This window comes from Seriola aureovittata, chromosome 3 (assembly GCF_021018895.1).
Source record: "Seriola aureovittata isolate HTS-2021-v1 ecotype China chromosome 3, ASM2101889v1, whole genome shotgun sequence".
Classification (NCBI taxonomy): Eukaryota; Metazoa; Chordata; class Actinopteri; order Carangiformes; family Carangidae; genus Seriola; species Seriola aureovittata.
The window spans coordinates 23,372,066-23,397,428 of record NC_079366.1 but is presented as its reverse complement, the minus strand read 5'-3'; the positions used below and the strand labels follow the sequence as shown (position 1 = coordinate 23,397,428).

Genomic DNA, 25,363 nt, shown 5'->3' with positions numbered 1-25,363 from the left:
AGTCAGATATACTGTTGAGGGTAAATTGTTCCATTTCAGAGTACTGAACATCGAAAAGCTTAGACCCCCTCTGCTGGATAACTGGTAGTATGACCGTATCTTCTGACAGCTGGGTGTGTTAGTTGCACCAAATGTGTGACAACTGAAGCTCATCAAACTGATCCTATAAAGGTAAGTGGCTTATCCTTATGTACTAACAAGCTGTGGTGTTTAAAATGGGTCAAAATATGTTCACAGAAAAGATGAAGGCCAACAACGCAAGAAAAAAGTATTTAAATTATACATTAAAAGTAACATTATTGTTGTTACTTGCCCAAAAAAGTAATTTCATGCATTTCAATATTTTTAAATTAAGATTAATCTACCTGAACTGAACACTTTATTGAACACTTTCAGTGTTCCAATCCAGGTCATAACAGTGTTATAACAGTCTTATTGAATTTATCATAAGAAACTCAGTCAAGACCCACGGTACAATAGTGTGACAGTAGTGTCTGGTGTATGGACATTGTAATGAACTAACAGAATTATACTTTAAATTATCTTGTAAATTGAATAATTAAATTTGCATATTAAATGATGACATGGCAGCAACAGCCGTTCGTATGGTGGTCAGACCTGTGGTGTGGGCAGGAGTCGTATGTGGAGTCAGAACTGGTCAGTCAGAGCTCCTGTTGCAGCCCTATGGGTTGGTTAACATTATGGTGGCACACTGCTTGGATGCCCTCAAATTACAAAGAGCTGTATTCACATTAAATTCAAGTTGTTGCATTATGTTTAATTAGCAAACTTGAAAATCTAAGTCTCATTATCTTTGGTGACACCTATGGCGATACATGGCAATTGCAGGTTTGCTTGTGAACCACACATGAGTGTTCCATCCAATTGTGAGTTCTGGCAGAACTCCTGGGTGATGAAACACACGTGTGTTGGTGACTCATGTTCCTCGTGATTTTGCGTGTGAGCAACAACAAGTTACAAATCTATTCTAATCTAATAAAATTACGTTTGAATTAAGAATACTTTGTGGGACATACTCTTTCCAAAGGTGAAGAGTTAATTCACATGCTCAAATAAATAAATAGTAAATACATATAAATATAACATATATGGTAAAAAATCTTAAAACAAAAAAATTTAAAACATTGAAATGTATTTTTCAATTCCATTTTTCAATTATATTATGAATTCATCATTTAAACATGAACTATGAAAACAGAATTATCATTTGGAACAATTCATCTTTTTATTATTTCTTTTGAGTTTTTAATGCATCATTTAAATGTTAAATTTATAACAGCTATTAGTTTATTAATTAATTATAATTTAACAATGCCTAAATTTATTCAGATGGCACTCTCAAGACTCCATAGACTCAAAGAACACACAATAATTGTAGAAATAAAGTAATCAAGTCATAGAAACAACTGTAGACAGCAAAATAAAAGTCTAACAAAACACTCAGACGAGCTTTACACTTTTTTAGAGTAGCTTCTTTTACTTTGCTAAACAACTGGGAAAATGAGTGACTTTCATTTAATTTGAGCCATCGTTGTCCAGGTTTCATCATCAGGTAGACAACAATTTGCTTTCACATGATAATTATCACAAAAGGAAATGCCAGGATTTGATTTATGGATCAATAGTTGGCACTTGTAGTACTTGTTGTCTCATCTAAACAGGCTGAAAAAACGGGACCTATACACAACACAAAATATAACAATAATATATGAAACACGCGTGTCATTTTTACCTGTGTGTATTTTAATGACTGATGCAGAGGATGTCTTGTCAGTGTCTCTGAACTACAGACACAATGATGAAACAAAAGGTGGAATGATGAAACAAAAACTAAGGTGGATCAGGGTCACCTAGAGCTTGGCACGTACAGCAGTGAATGATTCAACTTAAAAACATGCAGCTTACAGTCACACACACATTATTTCTCTATAATTTCCTATAACACACACTTACACATAATGCATTTAACACAGAAACGATGCAGCCTGTATGCACCTGGTACAACACTTTGCTCTCCACACTCCAAATTTACAGAGGGGAAGTGTGTGTTCAGATATTGGTTGGGAAAAAGCACAAAAATGAGGTGTGGTTTTTTTTGTGTGTATTTGTGGATGTGTAAGCATGTGTGTATGTATCTCTGAGAGCAGCTACAAAAATGACACAAACACACATGCACCGTAGACACTATCTCACACACAGACTACATTTCCCATGTTTTTTTTCACAATAAAACCATTCAAGATCTTCAAACAAATGAAATACGCTGCCAAAAAACCTTTAAAACTCTCCGCTGACACAAGACACCTGTGCAAGAGCATAGGAGCGACCTCCAATAGCATACATTTGGTTCTAAGGCAAAATTGTAGTTCCACAGGACTAGTGCTGTTGATGCAGTGTGCTGTTTGCACGCTGACTGTGTCTCCATTTGAAAACCTTCACTCAGTCATTCAGTGTATTTTTATTTTAGCACCATGGGAATCTCTCCTTCAATCAGAATCGTGTCACTCCGAGAGACAGCTGTGAAAAATATTCCCTTCCGATATCCACTGAAAAAAAAATCTCATGATTATTGTGGTTGAAGAGGAAACTGGAAATATCCATGAAAGTTGCTTGGTTTGTTACAAGATGGTGAAAATCAAAAACAGCATGGACACACACAACATAATGCAAGGCTTAACATTAACATCACAGATCATTTGGAAATTCACCATTTGCATTTTTTCTTTTCTTTTTTTTTGTTTTCCATTCCTCAATGGTCGTATGCATAAGCTTTAAGCAAAAAGGGCAAAGGACGGACTTCAGCCTTTTGTTTGTTCTTTTCTCTGTACACACACATACACACACACACACACACACACACACACACACACACACACACACACACACACACACACACACACACAAACACACACATACAGTAAACACAATGGGTTTTACAATAAGACATGAAATAAAACCATCTGCAGCCATTCTGAGCTGGGTTGAAGTGACCAGTTCCCAGGCATCAAAGGCAATAAAAATGTCTGTTTAGTGTTTCCTTTCAGTTACTGTGGGTTATGAGCAGCCGTCTGATCACAGTAAGTCGCACAGGTCAAGGATTAAGGAGCCAGAAAAGACTCCTGGATGCATTTTCTTGTAGCTCTTTAGTTCCTTTAGCATCCATAGTTTATAATTCTGAATATGAATCTAGTGTGTGTGTGTGTGTGTGTGTGTGTGTTGGTCGTCTTTTGTTTGCACTTGTGCAACCGTTAGTATCTCAGTAAACTAATTTGGATCTTCTGCGACCCTCTGTCCACACTGAACAAGGGAATCTTGATGTGCAGTAATGAAAACCATGCCCTCCACAAAAACGGCTCACTCAGTCATCAGCACATTTCCCCACGTTTGTTGAAACTCGTATTGATATCTCGTTGTTTTTCCTGTCTCATCTCAGGGTGCGATGACCTGTGTGGAGCCACAGAGGGAGACGAATGTTCACCAAAGTGTTGTCTTCCTCCCATGGCTGGCCAACGTCCACAAACGTCCACATCTGTCCAAGAAGAGGGGACAGGCTGTACTTTTCTCGTTGCCATGGCGAAGGTCAGGGTAACAGTGGCGGGGCTGCACAGAGGTCAGAGGTCACGGGCTACGTGTGAGGTCATTTCCTGGTGTGAAGGCTCTCCTGGAACTTGGTGCTCGTATAGCGGATGTGGAAGCCCTTCTTGCTGATTGTGTCATCGCTATGGAAACGAATCAGCATGGCGTCTCCGGGCGAGTAAATCCCCTCCCGAGGCTGAGCAAGGAGGAGACATGAGAAGGAGTTTCTCAGACATTTAAAGGTTCATATCTGAGCTTTTGCTTACAAATTAAATAGAAGCAGGTCTTTGCAAACCATGCTGTTGTGTTCTAGATTTCTGAATATATTTTTCTACCTTCCAGAAAAACGCCTTATTTCTGTTCATTCATGCATAATATGAAAATTAATTAGCAAACTTTTAAAAGTTGCTTCAGTTGTGTAACTCGTCACAATCCATCACACTTTTCTGCCAATAGCTTCACACCATTCCACTGATCTACAAGGGGCAGTAATGTGTCAAGGAAATTAGCATTGTGCCAAAGGGAAGAAGAAGACACTCAGAAAATTATCAACCACACAAACTCGAGCAACTTTCGGGACTTTTGGGATTTTTCATCCCAAATAGAAATGAATTGAAACCAACAGCTTCCTGGAATGGTAGGAAAATACAAAATCTAAAACTACACCATGCATTCAAAAGAAAAATATACATGATTTGTAGTTGAAGGATATGTCTGGTGTTATTCAACATTTTCCTTATCGTGGACAAAACTCACGAAAAGACCAGAATCAACAATACATTAGTCGATGTCTCGATACCTTCCCGACCATGTGTGTGGCCCTCAGCAACGGAGCCATTGGTCATAAACACATTGTATCATTTAAAGAAATTATTTTCTAAAACAGCACATGGGATTGAGTCAAAATGATCTACAGTTGCCACGTTCATGGTAATGAAGGAACATATGAACCAGTGTGGCTTATGCATTTTCTTTCAATAGTGTTTGGATGACAAAGGAGATCTATCGCACAGAGAAATAAGAGATATCAGGTCTTTTCAGGAAATGTGTTGTTAATAAAAAATATATCGAATAATACTAGCCTAATCAGAAAAGTAAGAAACTGATATTTAGGATCAAATGGAAATGAATGGAAGGTGAAAGCTGCCTGGAACAGCTGAAGAAATACATCAAAAAAGCTAAAAGTAAACCTTTGGCATGGATTTGACAATAGTCGTAAAAAAAAAAAGTATATATCATTTGTAGTTAAAGAGCTCAAACATGTAACAAACACTGTCATGGTTCTTTAATAACTAATAACCTTTGAGAAATCATGAAGCCTTACCCCTGAACCGCAGAAGCGGCCGAGTCGATGTGAGTTAGCGTCGTACCCGTTGTACAGCTCGATGTAGTCATAACCACAGTCAGCTTCCTCCTCTACCTCAAATGTGATGAAGCTCAGCTCGATGCCGTAACCCTGTTCAGCTGTCAGCAGCCACTCACAGTCAGTGTGACCTGGGTAATTGTTGTCTCCAAACTGGGAGTGAGAGTAGAGGTTCTTCTGACGAGCTTCTGCTTTCAGACGCCCTCCACACTCTGAGGAGAGACAGATGGAGGGAAAGGTATTGTCATACAAAGTTTTGACCTGAAAAATGTGGCATTTGTTAGATTTTGTGTTGATCCAGACATTCTTAAAACTCAAGTCAGGTTTCATGAATAATTTCCATCATGTATGTGCTCTTAAGAACCACTAGAGGGGGATATTGCCCTTAAAAAATGAGTAAAACTTGAGAAATTCAAGCTGGGGACCGTGAGTGATGCTCTTTCTGCAAACACAAAAACTCACAAACAAAAAGCCATTTTAACGTCAGTAACAGACATGAACTCAAACACATTTCCACACAGACACACACCTGTGGAGTGTGTAGCTTGGAAGCCCTTCCTTTGTACTGAAGCGTCAGAGATGAAACGGAGGTACATCTTGTTTCCGGTGGAGACCAGAGGCTCTGGGATTTTACTGCCACACAGTCGACCCAAGATGGCTGCTGTGTCACTGTCCCCATCGAAGGCCTCCAGATGGTCATACGCACACTCCTGATGCTGCTCGATCTCAAACTCGTTGAAGGTCTGGAGAGGTGGAGGCAGAAAGATCGACAGAGAGAAATGGATGAGTGAGATATGCGTGAGTGTTGAAACAAGACCTGTTGACCTCGCTGTTAACCGTCTTCATAGGAACAGTTTCTTTGGTAGAAAGTAGTTCCAATGAAAACTGAAATCTAATTTAAATACTGTGAGCACCAAAAATTAAACTGTATTCATTTCCATTACTGGGATGATTTTATTTTGTAATTTGGGTGAAATTACCCTTTAAAACTACAATGGTACACACGTGTTGCATTTATGTGATTATAAATTTGTACCTGGTAAGGAACTACAAAATATTTAACTTTCTATTTTGCAGAAGTAGTATAGTCTGTTTTTAAAAATAAATAAAGATGACATCCTCATCCCTGGTCTCTCTAAATACAATCAGTTAGAAAATGACAAAGAATGAAATCCAAAAGTTGTTTAAGGCACTTTTCCGCACAAACTGTCTTTGACGTCTTCAAAAAAATGCTCCTGAGGGAAACTGACACGTTAGCTTTACCTGCTCTTCCTGTTTCGTGCAGTTTAAATTTGTACATGTAGTAATAACAGAGAGATACAGAAAATATAATATTCAGTGGTGTTTAGAGGCCTGTAGAGTCTGTTTATGGAAAGAAAATCAGAGACTCCATGACAGGACTCAAAGCACAGCAGCCTGATGGAAAGGCAGCGTGAGAAAGAGAAGAAAACTAATGAGAGCGTAGCCTTTGTAAAAGCTGTCACTATATTGTCTTCATTAAAAGCCATTTTCTTCATAGTGTCTCTCTGACTTGGCAACTAATTATTTGATAGAAAAAGTATTACTGCACAAACAAGCTTGGCTGTAAATTAACCAAAAGAAACTTAAAGCTCTCACACCACTAACTCAGCGGACTGTGAAAAGAAAAGACTAGTTTTTGAAAGAGATCCTCAGAATACTGCACATATTTTTTTTTGTCTTTGACTGATGCAGACAGTCATCCGTCTCTCCAAACATCACTAGCAGAGGGTCATTTTCAATAAGATATAGGTGTCCTAAAATTTCAATCTGTGCTAATGTGGTTAAAATGATTTAATCTGTGTTTTATGTTTGGTTTTTTTGGATGCGATATATTTCTTTACGGTGTGATTTAGGTAGATGCGATGAGAAGAACTTTTTTGTCTTATATTCTTTGTTAGAGAGCTGTTTTCAAAAAAAATGAATGTGTTTGCATATTTAATACATCACAGAAGAAACCCCATGCCTCCCTCCGTCTTTGCCTACACATTGCTTACACGCTGACATGCATGTACACAGAGTCACGATTCATAATCTAATCAAGTCACTGTGAGCTGACTCATAACACCTTGCAGGCCTCTCTCCCACGCACAGTCACACACCCCTCTGATTGTCTCCTGAGCCGTGCTCCATCACGCCACCACAAACCACCACACTGCGCTGGTTTTTACAAACCAGACGGGAGGAGAAGGGAGAGCGAAGGTGGGCTGATGTGAGGATGTTGTTACTGAGAGGGCAAGTGTTTGTTTCGGAGGATGGTGATGGCTTCCAGATGTTTCTAACTGTAGCTCGGATGAGACACTGGTTTCTGGATCTGTTTACTGTTCCCATGTGAATTGTGTGTGTGTGTGTGTGTGTGTGTGTGTGTGTGTGTGTGTGTGTGTGTGAGAGAGAGAGAGACAGACAGAGGAAAGAAGCAATAACAGAGTGACCTTCATGGCTATGTGCAGATTTCTGGTATTAAATTTATCCCGCTGTGATGTCATTACTGTGGATATAGAGAGCACCCCTGCTAATCTCAACACGCACACACACACACACACACACACACACACACACACACACACACACACACACACACACACACACACACACACACACACACACACGTGCGCGCACACATATGCACGCATTACTGAGTATGGGTAACAGAAAGCAACCGTCAAAGTACACATGTGTCAAATCTGTGTATAGATCACATGTAGTCACACACTCCAAAGGTGTGATTACATGGTGCAAAGAACTGTCAATGTGTCATCGTAGCTGATGATGTAATATGTTTTTGGTTGCGTAAGCGATCATAAGAGATTATCAAAACTAAATGACAGCTGATGGCAATTTTGATAACATGTGAGGAGCAAAGTCCTTATATTCTGCAGGACTACAGACTGCGGACTGTGTGTGTGTGTGTGTGTGTGTGTGTGTGTGTGTGTGTGTGTGTGTGTGTGTGTGTGTGTGTGTGTGTTTGTGTTTGTGTTTGAGTGTCTAGACCAGTGTGTACATTTAATAAAGACTGCACTGTGTTTGTGTGTGTGACACTACTTGCATTTGGGAACATGAGTAGATTTTAGGAGGATTATCTGAAGCACGCTTTGTGAATGTGAGCATGTGTGTGACTGTCCGCTCCTGCATTTGCTTCTTTGTGAGGACCAAGTTGAGTTTTACGTTTGTGATATACACGCTTTTTAGCGCTGAAATGAGTAGTTGATTAATCTATTAGTCAACTTACAGAAAATGGATTGGCAGCTACAGCGTTTTGACAACCAATAAATCATGTAAGTTATTTCTCAACCTTAAGTTTAGCTGCTTTCTTTGCCTTCAACCATAGTGAACTGGATATCTTTAAGTTTTAGACTGTTGGTCGGATGAAACAAGTAAGTCAGTTGTCAACTTTCTGTTTTATTAATGGATTCTGTTCTTTTCTCATTTCTGTTTTACTGAACTGTTAACAATGTGTTGCCATAAGTAAGCATGTATGCAAAGCCTACGTACATAACCTGTATAAAAAGGTTAAATGTGGTTGCGATGGTTAGCGATTGTATAATGCCACTTAGGGTCCTCACAGGTACAGAAGTGTGTGTGTGTGTGTGTGTGTGTGTGTGTGTGTGTCTAGACCACTCCATCACCTCGGCAAATTGAGTGTGCAAACGGCGCTAAGCATCTTCTGTGAATGTACCTGAGACGGGAGATTCTCCATTCACACTAACACTGTTAGTCAAACACCATCTGTCTGAGCTAATGTGCTGTCACAGAAGTTTAGATTATCTCCTCTCTCTCTGTCTCTCTCTCTTCTTATGACAAATGACCATGCAAATCTGAGTTAGAACTTTTCAACCTCAATTATCCATAATGCGCATGGACCTTAATCAGAACTGTGTTTCTGATTCAGTTTATTAATAAATAAGTACAACTGCTTACTTACTTAGAAAACTATCTGTGTCGACACATAAATTCTTACACACTCAAACGTATGCATGTGTGCACACATGCAGCTTGCACACACACACAAACACACACACACACAGAAAGACACAAAGACACAGATGGCCACTGCCCAAGGCCTCTTTCTAACGCATGAGCACACGCTTGCAGTTTGCCCGATTATAAAAACATGCGCTTTCTCCCCCGTTCACATTTGGGTTTCATATGTGGAACATACAAAAGAGAGACCATCGTGTAAGAAGGAGGAGCGGGGGGGAGCCTGAGGCTTTTACATAACCTACAGACAGAATAATGTATTGTTATGAGGGAAAGAGGCATCCCAGTAATGCTCAAGAACATGGTCTATGTGGAGTGAGAGAGAGAAGCTGCTTCATTTGATGCACACTTACAATCTTGACTCGGTGCCCTGGTGTGGCTGTGATGTCCCAGGTGCACTCCTTACGGCTGGGATACTTGTCTGGCCAGTTAGGGCTGCTCAGGGTCCCACTGGGGCTGTGGATCTTATGCTCACACTCAGCTGGACACACACACACACACACAGAAACACGCAAGCACACACATGGAGAGGAAGTTAAAATCGTGGCTGCACAGGAAAAGGTCAGAGGAAATGGAAAGAGAACAGGAAGGAGAGAAACGAGAGAACCAAACTAGAGAGAAAAGATCTCAAAGAAACACATCCTGGTGACAAGTTCAGTGTGAGTTCCATATGCACGCACGCTTCTCACAAAGACTGTGCTGCATTAGGGCTTTACGTAGTTCCTGCACTGTGGCAACCTTGTGCACAGACAAAGAACTAAAAGAATAAAAAGAATTTCTTGGATTAACAACACCTTAACCTATAAACAATGATAAAATGTAACAATTAGCAGTAGCACCAGAATGAATGTTAAATTTTATATTCATGTATAAGTCAGCCATAACCTACATACAGTATTTAAAGGGAAGTTCGTTTCATTTTTTAGTATCTTACGTGAACCTTGAATACTACTATTTATAGAAGCAACAATCCAATATATTTGTTTGTTTTTTAACTGTTCCTACATTTATTGCAAACACTGCAATCTGAGGGGCTAAGCCTTAGTGAGTGAATGTTTGGGAGTGTTGTGGATTCATTCTGGATATGTTCAGTGACTCTGTTGCAGGGTTTTGTTCCTGACTGCAAGGACAAAGAGTCTGAGCTCTGATTTGCACCTTCGGCTCTTCCCTGATGAAAACTTTCTTCATTTCTATATCACATTATGGAAACAATTACTCTGTTATTGCCACTGGTTGCTTTTAAGGATTTATCTCAGAAAACAGTTTTCGGGCTTCTCAATATCATGGTGCCGTGGTGCACAACTGTAGCCTCCTCAGCGCAGACCGATGGCAACAGATTCCCATGATAAAGCCAAAAAAAGACAAGTACTGTGAAATTTACTGTAACATAGCAGCTTGGTTTCAGTCGTCACTATTGGGTAAGTGACTAACTGTAGCTGTAATACTCTACTTCATGATAAAACATCAGCTGCGGGCCAATATTTTAGCATGCTAACCACTGTGATGCAACTGTTTCTGGTTAAAAGCTGCTTTCATCCTGGAGAGTTTGCACAAACAACTGCACCAAAAAGCTATCCAGAGCAGCTTTCAGAGACAGACATGAAAAAGGAATACAGTATGTGTGTGTGTGTGTTTGTGTTTGTGTGTATGGCGTAGGTTAGATGAGCGGAGTGGCACAATGAAGGTGATGGGAGGCAGGAGGCATTTACGAGACAACGAGATGTATTCCAGACAGTTTTTATTTAGAGTCAGATAAACTGAACCCATGTACAGAATGAGACGGACGGATTTACAAGAACAATGTAAAAATGTAAAGGAGAGTTTTCCAACATGCGATGTAATGAATACAGATGTCATATCCCACACAAACTATTGCCACACTTTATAGACCTTCATACTGTCAGCAGTTAAAAAAACAAACTACTTTCATGATGTAGATTTTAGCTCCGACATTGAATTGTGCCATAATTATCTTGTCTGACACAGCATCAAAAGTAAATCTTTTCACATTATCAGGTTGGTGCATCACAATATTAACAGTAATTAGGTAAAAAATTGATCATTTTCCAGTTTAACAGATGTTTTCATTTCATGAAAAGGAAGAAACTAAATCTCTGAGACTATAAAGAATACTGATTTTAAGTTTTCTTGTCTTTGTTTCTTTTCTGCTGCAGGTGTCTCATAGTCTTACACACCTCTGGCAGGTGAGCAACATCACTTACATCACTCCAACATGTTAACAGCACATGTCAGGCTATCCAAATGTCTCTCCACACGTTGGAACTATCACACGCACATACAGTATGTATGTATATATGTGTGTATGTATGTATGTACATAACCAAACGAATACAAGCTGTGTGATAGGAATATGTCTGTGTGTGTGTGTGTGTGTGTGTACATGACTCTGCAAGCTTACTGGGTCAAGCTGGTCTAATGCATACATAACACACACACACACACACACACACACCAATACACACACATTCACACCCACACAGGAAGGCAGCGCTACATGCAAAGCTTTCAAGCTCCCAGATGTTTGAAACATGAGTCTTTTTATGAGCAGTGCAGGGAGCCTTTGGTGAGGTGTGTATGTGAGTATTGATGTGGTGTGTACGTGCACACGTTCAAAAGTTCAACTTCAAAGAGCTGAGTATAATATGTCAATTCAACAGTTGTGTATATGCATGTGAGTGCACATGGGAAAGTGCCGGGGACATTTAATAAATAATGTTTTCTGTCAAACTGAAACCTTGCCCGCCCCCTGTGTGTCTGTTTCTCACACATAAACACACATCACAGTAAACACAGCTTTGGTGACTTGCAGGCAGAGCTGTTTGTAGTTCAAGTCAAATCCCAAGTCATGTCAGACAAGTTCAGGTTAAGTTTAAAGTCTAAAGAAGAGTAGTGGTTCACAACCCTACAGCTGCAGACCAGTACTGACCAGCATGGACCAGCCACAAATCATTTTCTAAAGGGCTGTGAGGAACAATATGATTGAGGAAGAAATCTGTATAATAATATATCTTCATAAGCTATTTTTGCAGCGGTAACCATGAACTTGTGCAGTCATTTTGTGCTGCATACATTTTACGTTGCAAAGCCTGTCTGACCCCTTCACTTTCTGGATTTAAATAAGTCAAACCTTGAGACTTGAATGTTTTTCAGGTATCAGCAATCAAGTCTGACTTGATACTGACTCCTGCCTGAGTCCAAAGCCTCAAGTCTACAGCTCTGCTTGCAGTGTGGAAACGTGTGTGTGTAAAAAAAAAAAAAACAAACCTTCCCTCAAATAGAGAGGGTCAGTCTGTTGTCATGCGGACTCTGATGTGGGTAGACAGAGTAGGGATTGTATGATGGACGATGACTGTTTTTATGAATGAGCACATGCTTGTGTGGATGTGTAAGGGCGTGCATGTGCGCACCAATGTTTTTATGCCAGTGTGTGTGTGGATGTGAATGTACGTGAAACCCACCTTCCTTACAGTCATGTTTGTTCTCATGCAGTACAAAGCCATGGCGACACTGACAAACGTAAGAGCCCACTGTGTTGATGCACTCGTGCTGGCAGCCGCCGTTGTCCTTGCTGCACTCATCTTTGTCTGTGAGAGATACACATGCAACACATCACTCATGTGGAAACAGCAAAGAGACGGGGTGGAGAGAAGCAAGAGGTCAAGCGGGGGAGAGGAGTGGAAGGATGAGACCTTAAGGACAGGGTGGGGGGGGTGGGGAGTGTTGAGAAAGAAAAGATTATAAGTAAAGGACAGCAGGGGAAAGGCAAAAAGAGAAAGAGAAGGAAGTCAAATCAAACTTGGAAGGTGAGGTCGGTGAAGAAAAAAGGTGCAGTACAAATTAGTGAAAGTGAACGAAATGGATGAACAAAAACTAAGAGTAGTAGCTGACATGTTCGCCCAGAATGTCGTTCAACTGCCAAGTTTAACTTTTTTAAGAAGAGAAAGGCTGACAGTTTAAACCCAACAGGACGGCCAAAAAAGCAGGACCATCACAGCTTTAAACACCGTCTTCAGCCCAAATTGTTCCAATGCTAACATCTAAAGATTTGTTAAAGAAAGGTTAGAGGAAACAGAGGTCTAATAATAGAAAGTAGTGACAAACATTAGCGTTAATAGGAAGTGAGAAAAACCACCTCAAAAGACAAAAGACACCTACAATGAGTTAAGTTCATTAGTGTGTGTCGGGTTCAGTTGGCCTGTAAAACTGTCTTTGTGCTACTCTTCAGAGTCATGGCTACAGCTGTTCTGCGGTCAAACGTCTCTTGACCTTAAAAAAGCTGTTTTCAGATCAGCTGTGCTCTCTTCGGGGCCAGACCACCACTGCTATATCAGTCTGATGTGTTCATCCCGCCAACTGAGGAGAAGCTGACGGGAGCTTCAGCCCGTCTTCACATCTGAATCCCAGAAGCCTTAAAATATGAATCTGGAAAGATACTCGAGACCTACTTCTGTGTCATTTCTATGTCCCAACATCACAGTACATGGTAGGATATGTGGGACATTAAGTTGCCATGGTGACTCCTAAATGTAGACCACATATTCTCCCTATAAATAAACTAATTAGATTTTGAAGAACTTTGCTCCATAAATTTGCATACTAACAAGGAGAACTGATTTTACAATAACGCCTTACTACTCTATATAAAATGATTGCATTACAACAAATACAATAATTATTTTTTTTCTTTTTGGTAATTAATAGCTGCTTATAATGTATTTTATGATGTTGGTACAGCAAGGCAGGTAAAGTGCTTAAGGATTTAAATTATGTATGTATGTATATAAATTAAATATGTTATGTGTATAATATACATTCTGTGAGGAGATGGTTTTGAGATCTAAGCTAGAGAGAGACCTTCAAAGAATAGTTTTGGGGAACGTTTTTTAAGTTAGCTAAGACTGTTGATACCACTCTCATGTCCGTCTGGTATGGTGTGAAGTTACAGTCAGCAGACGCTTAGCTTAGCTCAGCATAAAGACTGGGACCAGGGGGAAACTGCTAGCCTGGCTTTCTGAAGGTGGCCTAGCAGCACCTCTATACTCAAACCCAAGACTCATGATTTTATACATATTTCCCCAAAGATTTAGACTGACATATTTATTACCTTTAAAAACATTGGGATCTCGACTTAAATTTTGTGGATTTGAACAATGTATGAATATAAAACAGATGACTTATTGATATATTAGGACTTCAAAAAAAGGGGCCAACACAACTAAGGTGTTATCTCGCTCCTCGTGTATTTTCTCTCCCTCATCTAATTTGTGTCCTTTTCTAACCACATGGCTCCTCCACCAGGGTGGCTGGGTGATTACAAAGCCCTATAGTGAGGCTGAACACTGGGGGAACGAAGTGGATCAATGAGTGGAGGTGGAAGGAGCTCAGTGTGGGGCTGCCACATTGACAACGGCAAGTGTCAGAGGCAGAAAGAGAGAGCTGGAGACGGACAGATGACCGCACAGGAAGACTGAAGAGCGTAGAAGACAGAGCAGTGTGTGTGTGTGTGTGTGTGTGTGTGTGTGTGTGTGTGTGTGGTGTGTTAGTGAGTGTGAGTAAGGGATAGATTCCTATAAAGAGATGTGAGATTAGACACAGACGCCGAGTCTCACCTCACCTCAAGAGCTTGTGAATCAAACTAGATCTGCTTTTAATGAAACCACTAAATCCTTTTCTCTCTCTCCCTCTCCTACTCCTTGTGTGTGTGTGTGTGTGTGTGTGTGTGTGTGTGGGTGTGTGTGTGTGTGCGTGTGTGTGTGTACGTGCGTGTGTGTGTGTGTGTGTGTGTGTGTGTGTGTGTGTGTCTGTGTCTGATGTGGTATTACGGTGCTATTGTGGGCTCAGTCTCACCCTATCACAAGGTAAGAAGCTTTGCAGTTGATGCTACACAGTGTTCATTGTAGCTTTCTTCAGGTCAAGCACACAATGTCCACATGCACACACACATGCACGCACACACAAACATACACACACACAGACACACACTCACATGGATTAGTAGTGTGTGGGAGGTTGAAGGGACCTCCCTAAAGCTGCTGGCTTGTCGCCAACCAAAAGCTATCCCTGGAAGTTTCTGACAATAGTTGAGCCACTCACACAACAACTTTTAACACATACACACAAACACATCATCTGTGTCCGAGTAAGTCATTCCTCCACAACCACACTCCACTGAGCAGTTCAACTTTGTGTTCCAGGTGTTCTGCAGGTAGCTGAATGTACTTCCTCTGAAGCAGGAGGAAGTCACTACATGTTAAAATGAAGCTGCCCTTTGAAGCAGAGAGAAACCACCTTCCTAAAGCTGTTATTATCTGATGTCAGCATCCAACAAATTCAGCCCTGCTACAGCGAGTAGGGGACATTTGTTGTGTTTTTACTGCAACATCACAACTGTGTCCAAATTCCATACTATGTACTAATACTGGATGTATTTTCAGTATATAGTGTGTTCACGCTTGGAAAGTAAAAAAATTTAATTAAATAATATGCATACCATGTTCAGTTGATTTTTTTAAGGTGGTGCTAATTGATACTGTTGTCCCATAATGCAATGCACAAGAGAAGAGCTTCTCAAGGCAGCAAATCATTTAAACAAATTGTGGACAGTGGGGACATTCCTGAAACATCTCAGACAATAAAAAAGTAAGAAATCTTTCCATTTGGGGAATTTCCTACACCTGAAAATCCATTGGTGCACAGCATGTATGATTATACTCACTGCAAAATAACATACTATTACAGTAATACAGATATGTAAGTTTTTCTTATATAAATGTACTCTATAGTACGTTATGGAGAAGAATGCACATGAAATCATTAAGCTGATGTTCAAACTGTTCCACTCTTATATATTACATTAGACCATTAGAGAGGAGAAATTTGAAGATCAATAAAATAATACTGCAATAATCTATTCTCACAATAATACTCTGTTGCAAATCAATAAATATGAACATTATAATTTATTCCCGCCCAGCCCTTGTTGATGCAGAGTTTAATAGTAGCCAGTATGGAATTGAGACACAGCACATGTTTCCCTCTGGAGGAGAATGGATTAAACAATGATCCACACCATCAAAACAGGATCCATCCATTCCCTCAAATCACATAGTAGACCTGAGCCAATCAGAGATGCCGATTGTGAGGTCATGTTACCTCTGACCTTTGATGAGGCTGCCAGCTTGTTGTTGATACGGCCACGAGTGGGAGAGCGGCCGTGCTTTATGTCCTGGCATGACTCAAACACAAACATACGCTCCTGACACAGAGCCAGCTTGTCTGGAGGAGGGAGGGCAGAGCGCAGGGTGGGTGCAGGAGGCCAGAGAGCCGGTGGAGGCTCAGGAGGTACAGCATGACAGACAGACACAGCACATGAAGACAAGCAGACAAACTGATACTGTATGGACACAGGCGTATACACGTACATATATATATATGGACACTTCCACAAATGCAAGCAAACATACACAAACACAATGGCACAAAGCAGAAGTGGGCAGACATGAAATTTAATATAGGAATCCCTATGTTTGGCTGATGAATTCTCCCAGAGCCAGTTGAAGGCAAATGAAACTTAAATAATCAGCCTAGCGTCCTAGAAGCTCTGCTCATGTTGTATAAGTCTGCACGACACAATTGAGTAACTACAAAAATAATTTTCCACCTGTTACAAACACCTCACATTAGTCATACTCCACCCAAAATGTTTTACACTCTCCTGGGTTTAAAAAGGGTTTGTAGTGCGGGTGGCAGCAGCTGCGATCAGCGTGTAATTATGTCACTTAAAATGGATTCCAGCTGTGAAATATCAGTCCACAGAAACTTCTCATACAGCTCCTTTTCAGGTGTCCGTACGCATGTTCACAATGCTCCAAACGTTCAACATTTTTGCACAGATATTGCACAGATTTCACCCACCCATGAGGAAGACATATACACCCACACACGTACTGGACACACTCACACACGTGTCCTACCTGAGAAGAAGTGAGCCTTGAAGCCTTTCTTGGAGACGGTGTTGTCAGACTTGAACTCAATTCTCATGTTGTTGTATTGAGAGGTGATGACCTCAGGGACCTCGGTGCCACAGTATTTCCCATGTAGCTTAGAGTCAGACGAAAGGCCACTCCGCACCTCCACGTAGTCGTATTTACAGACCTAAACACACAAATAAGGCTTCTGTAACACACACAAGGCTGTGGCTGCTATGGTCAGGATCTTCCTTTTACTCTGATTAACATAATACAGGCAAACACACAGACACACTCACCTCGTTCCCCTCCAGCTCAAAGGCCTCAAACTGCATGGAGATGCGATACTGAGTGGGAGCGACCACCTGCCACACACAGTTCTTGTTTGGTGGATACTCTTTAGGCCAACCCGGAGTGCTGATAGTCCCATTCAGCTTAGAGAGAAGACCACCACATGCCGCTGCAAACATACAGATACAAACCATTCAGAAACTGACCCAGTTAGGAAGAACGTGGAACGGAGACTTGAGTGCTGTTTAAGCTTTTATGGTCCTTAGGTTTTCCTGCTTTATTGGTTATATTCCTCTTTGTTTTTTGCATATTTTACAAATAGTAAACGTGGGGAGAGACGGGTGGTATGACATTAAACATACAGTAGGTCCCCATAGGTCACCTCTCTCCCCTCATTTCCTGTCGCCTCTACAGTATCAACTGTCTTATAAAAGGCAAATTGAAAATCCTATAATACAGGAAATATTATGTTTTATCAGCTAGAAGGACAGAATGTAGTTGTTGTATCATTGTAAAATACTCCTTCAAAAGTTGACTTCATATTAAGGAACAGGACTCCCCAACTGATGCTGCAGCCCACAGTGCAGTAGTAGGGAGCTGTTTTCGTTTTTATCCAGTTTTGGTTTCAGATTCACTAGTTTTCATAATTGCAAACTATTGCATTTGTGGTTGCACAAAATCCAGCCTGTCATGTCCATAATTTTTCTAACACAGCTGTGAGCCATCATGGTTGAGCAGTTGGCTTTGTGCACTGGGGTTGGGATTTTACTGCCACAGCTGTGTGTAGCGTTAATTTTGGTCAGGAGAGTGATATTTCTGATATAGTTAAGGCTGGAATGTGGAAAGCCTCTGCTTCTACCAATCCCAGTGGGAATATTTTTTCCCAGAGCCCCCAGAGTCAGCTAAAAGGAAATGTGCTTGGAAAGTCATCGCTGCTAATGTTTGTTAATTTCAACGGGAAGTGGGCAACGTTACTCACAAAGCACCTGTCTGCTTCACCACAGGTTCACCTCACACCACAACACATTTCCTGACTTGGCCCAGTTATTTCTCCTGACCCTGTTCTCACCACCAGGCTGAGCGTTAGACAGCTAAAGGGTATGAGAATATATTTTCAAACTCATAGGTTTTTCGTTTGTTTGTTTGTTTGTTTGTTTGTTTTTTGGAAAATCCACTTGCTATAACATTTTCCCACACTTTAATTTACTGGGGATGCCAATGTAACTACTGCTCCTCGAAGAAATGCAGCAAAAACCACAATTTGGATATTCCACTAGCAGAGCTTTTTCTCTCTGCCTCAGAAGTGGTTTGTTCAGTTGTTTCAGTATGTGGGTCATTACGGGTAGTTAATCTATTTCGTGGGATTAAAGGACGTTCACAGCATTTGTGGCACTGGAACAACGAGGCATGTGGCTTTGTGTCAGAAAGATGTTTTTTCCTGTTGATGAAGGCTGGTTGGATGTTTTTTTTTCTGATGAGTTAGACTCATATCCTACAGTAACACACAAAAGAATGCACATGCAATCATGAGTTTAGCATACCGCGCACACACGCGCGCGCACACACACACACAGACACACACAGTTACCTTCACAGCTCTTCTTGTCAGGAGCTAGTTCATAGCCAGGGTCACAGGCACACTTGAAGCTGCCGAGAGTGTTTACACATCTCTGTTCACATCCACCATTGTCTGGTTTGGCACACTCATCCTCCTCTGAAAAACACACACGTCAGAGCACATTTTCACACACTTTAAGAATGCTTTGGTCCACAAACCATATGAGAAAACACAACCAACCGACACGCACACAACCATACAATTGTACACACACACACACACCTTTGAAAAAGTTTGCAGCAAAGCCGGCCTTGTTCACCGTCCCGTCTGAGACAAACTTCATCCAGAGGGTGTGTGACGTGGAGCGCACATCCTCAGGTTTGTCGTAGCCACAGAAGCGACCAATCAGGGGACTTGTCTCCAGAGGGCCATCCCGAACCTCCAGATAGTCGTACGCACAGCTGTCGTGCCTCTCGATCTACGAAAGCATTCGTGTAGGTACGCACAAACACACAGATACAAAACACTGCTGTGAGTATCAGACACATCACTGTCAGTCTCAAGTATCTCTGCGACAGTAACATGTTCAGTGTTAAATGCAGCACAAAGTTTCTTCCTCCTTGAGACATTTAAAGATTGTTATTGTTAAATTATCAAGGCAACTGCAAAACCTTTTAAAGGATATTCTATCTTTTCCCAAGCTGGGTTTTGATTGTGTAGTTTTGCCCATCATTCATATTGGTTATAACATTTTAATCAGCAAGTTAATTGCTGATTATGGGATTTGGTAATGCAGCTTTTCTCAATTGAGTCTTAAAGCGTAAAGTATGAAGCATCTGATCACACAGGATGTAAATAAGAGCAGGATGTAATGAGGTTTAAATGTAGGCATCTACAGAAACTGGTCAATGGGAACTACATATGGTCACAGTTAAACAAAGAAGACAGCCCAGATCTAATCTAACACACATTTAAATGGATAGATTGGGTAAGTATGTATGTATGTGTATGCATATGTAGATCTCAGGAGTGAAATTGACGAGGAAAAGAACATTGTTGCCAGAACAACAAGAATAAAACCGGGTAGCAAGACAAAATGGATCTTTCCTTCACCACATTAGTGAACCTGCAGCAGCTGACACCAACACTGACTGAGATATACTCAATCTGAGTTCATCAGTAAACCCAAAGGAAGCACTAAACTTTGTACAAAGTGACACTGTTTCAGTTTCAAGAGGGGAGAGTCGTCCCACAACACTTAAATATTATTATGAATGTACATTTTCAATTTATGTCCAAGAATGAGCACATATTGTTGGCACAGCTGCAACTGAATCATAAAAAACTTGCAATATATCATAGAATAGAACAGAACAGAATACAATCGAAGAGTAGAATAGAATAGAATAGAATAGAAAGTGTCTAAAACTGGTGCAGTTCTTATGGTTGATCTTAGCTGCAGTAAGAAGGTGAACTTTGACTTTTCATGTGAGGGTACATATTGAGTCATTTAGCATGCTGACATTTTTACAGCGTAACAACTACAAAACTACTCCTCAACTGTCTCTGCATCTCTATACACACTCTCTGTCTCTCTCACACACACACACACACACACACACACACACCACCTATATTAACTTCCTAGCAGTTATACGAGCGTGAAATTTGACCCAGACATTCCTAAGCGCGCACACACACACACACACACACACACACACAAAAACAGTTAGTCACCTCAAAGGCCTGGAAGCTGAGCCCGACGTTGTAGCCTTCGGACACCGTGATCCTCCACACACACTCTTTGGAGGGTCTGTAGTCATCAGGGTAGTTTGGAGACTGAATCTGTCCTGAGTCCTTGGTGATCTCCCCACCACAGATTGCTGCATAGGAGAGACAGACAGACAGAGAGACAGAGACAGAAAGACACAGAGAGACAGACAGAAAGAGACAGACAGACAGAGAGAGAGAGACAAAGAGACAGAGAGATACAGAGAGAAATTGAGAGGATGTGTTACCCTTCTCTGCACTGACCCAAAACACCTGAAACACATTCTGTGCTCACTCTGAATAATGAAAGCCCCGAGAAAACGTCACACAAATGTCACAAAGTCACAAGTTGAGCCTTTGCTTGTTTCTTCATATGCAGTAGATTTGCAGCCTGTCACATACTAAATATTTATGTATTTACTTCTTAATTAATTTGTTTGTTTAATTGATTAAAGGAGTTACCTTCATAAATGGCAGCAAAGCCCTTCCCCACCCAGTTGCTGCTGCTGCGGAACTCAATCCACATTCTGCTATCAGTGGAAATCAAGACGTCAGGAACTTTATCTCCACAAAACCTGCCTGTAACACACACACACACACACACACACACACACACACACACACAACACACACACACACACACGCACCACATTAACCGTGTGAGGACCATACTGTAGATTGCGTGTCCAATGAAAATTTGGGCAAAACATTATTAAGGATCAAAAGTAAATCTTCCTTTAGGCCACGTTCAGACTCACAAGACCGATGTGTCAAAAAACATGGCCATCTCATTTGCTTCAATTAGATTAATGCACAACTGAGGAGCTGGCACAAAGGGCTTTGGCAAAAAGAGTTAAACCTGGCTCAACAACATGTAGCAACACATTGCAATGGCTAATAACACACAAATGCACTTGTGTCAGGTAGAATAACTTCTAGCATGTGCAATGTAGCATTCTGCTAACTCTGCCATTAACTTGATGAAATTGCATTAACTTTCAAGAATTGTAAAATCCTGCCTAAAAAGCACATAAACAGATGTGGAGCATCTGGGCATCTAATCAGCCAACAATTACAGTATTTAATTAAAGAAAGATTTTAATTAAGAAATGTAGAAATGTTCTTGTGTCTTCAGCAAAATATCTGATATAATATCTGAAAAATAAAACGTCACAATGACAAAAACAGGTGACATTTGGGAGACAAGACATCAGTTTAATGGAGGTATAATCCAATAAGAAAAAGTGGAGGAGCAAGAACAGTTTGTTTTTTTTTAAATGATAGGTTCACAATTTCAAGTCTGTCTTAACAATTAGTCCGATATGTGCAATTAAACTTTTTCTTCCTGTGATCAGTGGTTCGGTTCTTACTGGCCTACATGTGTTGAAAAGTTCATCTGCAGTTAATATGAGGATTCAGCAGTCTGAGTTAGTCAGTTGAGAAGAGCTGATCAATGCACAATGAAAGAAATTCATACTAAGACTGCAGCATATTCATATCTTCACAAAACAAAAGCTGAACATTTCATCTCTAACCACTTGACACTGAAAGTGCATTAAAAAGGGACATTTGAATTAGAGCAAGAAAAAGCTGTTTCATTGTTAATATGAGCACTCAAATTTTTTTTTTTTTTTTAAGACAGATTTGAAAAATTGTGAGGCTTTCCTTTAAGGGTGCTAGTGCCCATCTGGCCCCCTCGTTCAGTTCACCCTTGACTGACTGTCTCTTGATCTTACCGAGCAGCGGAGCTTTCCTCCAGTATCCATCCCGAACCTCAATGTAGTCATACCAGCACAGACTGCTCTTATACAGATCCATGGTGGTGAAGTTGAGAACAATCTGAAGGAGTAAAAGAAAAAAAAAAAAAACACACACACATTTAATGCATTTAATCCAAGTTTATGCACATCAGAGACCGGATGAGGGGAATCAGACCAGAGGAAGAGGGTGGTACCTGCAGTGTTAGGACTTAATCAATATACAGTCATTCTGTCAGCAGTCTCTTATTGTTACTGGCTATGCATGCACATTCACTGCACTGCAGGGTGCTACTGTGTGTTTGTGTGTGTGTGTGTGTGTGTGTGTGTGTGTACCTTCTCTCCGGGTGTAACAGATATTCTCCAGACACAGTGTGTGTATGACGGGTATCCGTTGGGGTAACCAGGAGACGAAAAGTTGCCCGTTGACTCTTGGAGCGTCTCTCCACATGCTGCAACACACACACACACACACACACACACACACACACACACACACACAAACACAAACACAAACACACACACAAACACACAGATGGAGTTACATTTTTGTGGTAAGTCCTGCTGTTGAGCATAATCCTTTCAACCGTGTACTGATGACTTAAGATTGATATGTTACTAGAGAACACATGGCTCCAACATTTATTATTATTGTCAATCTGCACAAAATTATTATTTTCTTAATGCCAATTTACCAAAATAAATACACTTCAGACTATTTTATCAAAACAACAGCCTCACGCACTCTTTTGTGCCAATGTTTATGTCTACATTATCCCATCTGTCCATATGGAACCTGTTAGAAATGCATTTCTGAGTCAGAAAACAGTAAAGGAATTGCCCTCCCAAACAAACTCATGTTTCATGTTGTCTTTGGCTTCTCTCAGTTTTGGATGTAGGAGGCTACAATATGCGTGCTTGTATTCCTGAGTGTATCAGTGTACTTGTGAGGTCCAACCACAGTCATTAAGCCTCGTCACCATTTAGCGCCATTAAACATACCCCAGTAGAGTCATTTACTGTAAGTGAACAAGAGCAATGTACTTTTAATTCACCACAATGAAGATAAAAAAAAAAAAGCGGATACAGCTGGATGGGTTTTGGTGGAAGAATATCAGACAATATTGCTCTCTTTATGCTTCATTCTGAGTTTAACGCTGTCGCTCCCTCTCAAAAGGAGGTTAGCCAAATGTGCCCCTCCTATCCCATCATGCATGCTGTTTTCCCCCACAATGCCCTGGGGCTCTGTTCATCTGTCAGTGAATATGGTATCACTCAAATATGACCTTATAAGGTTGAAGTTGTTTCTATTTCCAGCTGGGACACACTAACACAGTCTTGTTCTCTTTCTAGTATCAAAATGGATTTAGTAGAATCATATGTAATGTATATTGTAAAGTGATTGTGTTTGTATGTGTAGGTTTATATATATCATGGTTTAATTTTTTATTTTTGCATATTTCCAGATAAATCGTATTTTAACAGAACAAAATTAGCCAGTATGAATGAATACAAACAAAAAAAACCAGTAAGAAACAGAGACCTGTGAATTTAAGTGGACCAGAATGTTATTTAATCTGTTTGCCTCAAATACAGTACATGTTACAAACACCATGACCTAACGTCTGAACTGAGGATGTAACTGTATGTGTGTGGGCCAAAGGCGGGATGGCAGCCTTAGCGATCATAAAACCTTTGCGACATTAACTGCACAGCTCGGTGTGAGAGCAGATCCAGATCACGTCAGAGAGATTCGCTAGGGACCAGAGGGACGCCAGCACAGCAGGGGTATGCGCAAGAACTGATGGGAAGTGAGAGTGTGTGTGTGTGTGTGTGTGTGTGTGAGTAGGATGTGTATGAGACTCGAAAACAGAAAGGGAAACATCACATGGAAAAACAAATTACTCAACTTCACCTCTGTGCCTTGGAGAGTAAAGGGGCGGTCCAATTTTACACCAAAGATATGAGCAGATAAACAGAGGTCATCTTTTGTGTCCTAGCTATGATGACAGCACACACATGCAGCAACACATCCACATACACACTGTGGTCTCATAGTAAATATATCAGTACCTGGACATCTATACAGCTTCCTTGCCTGTGCAATGTCTCCTTTACTGAGCCTGGTCCGCTGGCCAATAGCAGGCCGGACGCCATTTTCATCTCTGGATGGAAGGATGGTGTCGAGAAACATCCCCCTGCAGAGAGCAGAAGAAAGATTTCATAAACACATCCTGCTCTGATTTCAGGGAAATTAAATACGCCATTACAACACATAAATTTAACTTCAAAACAATATCATTTGATACCTTCTAAGAACAAAATGTAATTCTGAAAAACAGTGACCTCTACGCAAATACTGTTTTTCCAACCAATGTTGTATTTTGTGTTTTTCTTCTTATGTGTGAGTTAGGGCTGCGTGGGGAATGGGAGTGGTTCTGAGAGAAGATATGGCAGAAATTAAAAAGCATCCTCAAATGAAAAGCATGTAAAGAGAACCCATGACTGCTCTCACTGCCAAATCAAAACTGGCTTATTTCAGACGGTGGAGATGTCTAAAAAAATTGGAAGGAATTTCAAGATGCTGAAAACTTTCCATCAGTTTTTATAGCTGGAAAAGTCCCTATAAGCACAAGTCTGATTAGAGCTCACATTCGCTAACATGGTGGTTTCTAACCTGAGAGTCGAGACCCCAACAAAGGGGTGCTGGACACATCTAGCTGGTCGTGAGATGATTAAAAAGATGGGAAAGAAGAAGAAGAAGAAACATCTTTTTGCTGCACAAAATTGTGTTTATTTAGCCCTTCCATTAATTTTGAGAATGTCTCACATCCAGGTTGGTAATTTTCTACAGGTTGCTGAGATAAAGTTAAAAATCAAAAATAAAGCAGAAATAAATACTGCAGGAGAAGTTCTAACGACCAGTTTCACCCCACAACAGTAAACCGCATAAAGAAACGTTCAAAAAAATCATCAGGTTCACTGTTTCCCAAAAAACAAAGCAAACTTAACAGTTGAGAAAAATCTGTTTTGGCAGACCATG

The 25,363-nt window shown here is 40.6% G+C and overlaps 1 protein-coding gene across 1 annotated transcript in view; it reads right to left on the bottom strand.

Annotated features, from left to right (window-relative positions):
- Positions 1-1,743: 1,743 nt before the first annotated feature.
- The window catches only part of tll1 (tolloid-like 1), a 50,308-nt gene continuing 26,688 nt past the window's right edge, over positions 1,744-25,363 (bottom strand). Inside the window, exons 9-22 of the mRNA XM_056372942.1 lie at positions 24,394-24,518; positions 22,657-22,772; positions 22,300-22,402; positions 21,026-21,142; positions 20,531-20,676; positions 19,076-19,271; positions 18,824-18,949; positions 17,244-17,404; positions 16,951-17,131; positions 12,436-12,561; positions 9,310-9,437; positions 5,490-5,703; positions 4,922-5,172; positions 1,744-3,793 (exon numbers count right to left, since the gene is read on the bottom strand). Coding sequence (XP_056228917.1) covers positions 3,659-3,793; positions 4,922-5,172; positions 5,490-5,703; positions 9,310-9,437; positions 12,436-12,561; positions 16,951-17,131; positions 17,244-17,404; positions 18,824-18,949; positions 19,076-19,271; positions 20,531-20,676; positions 21,026-21,142; positions 22,300-22,402; positions 22,657-22,772; positions 24,394-24,518 — 2,125 coding nt within the window. The 3' untranslated portion in view covers positions 1,744-3,658. The remainder of the gene's footprint in view (positions 3,794-4,921; positions 5,173-5,489; positions 5,704-9,309; positions 9,438-12,435; positions 12,562-16,950; positions 17,132-17,243; positions 17,405-18,823; positions 18,950-19,075; positions 19,272-20,530; positions 20,677-21,025; positions 21,143-22,299; positions 22,403-22,656; positions 22,773-24,393; positions 24,519-25,363) is intronic.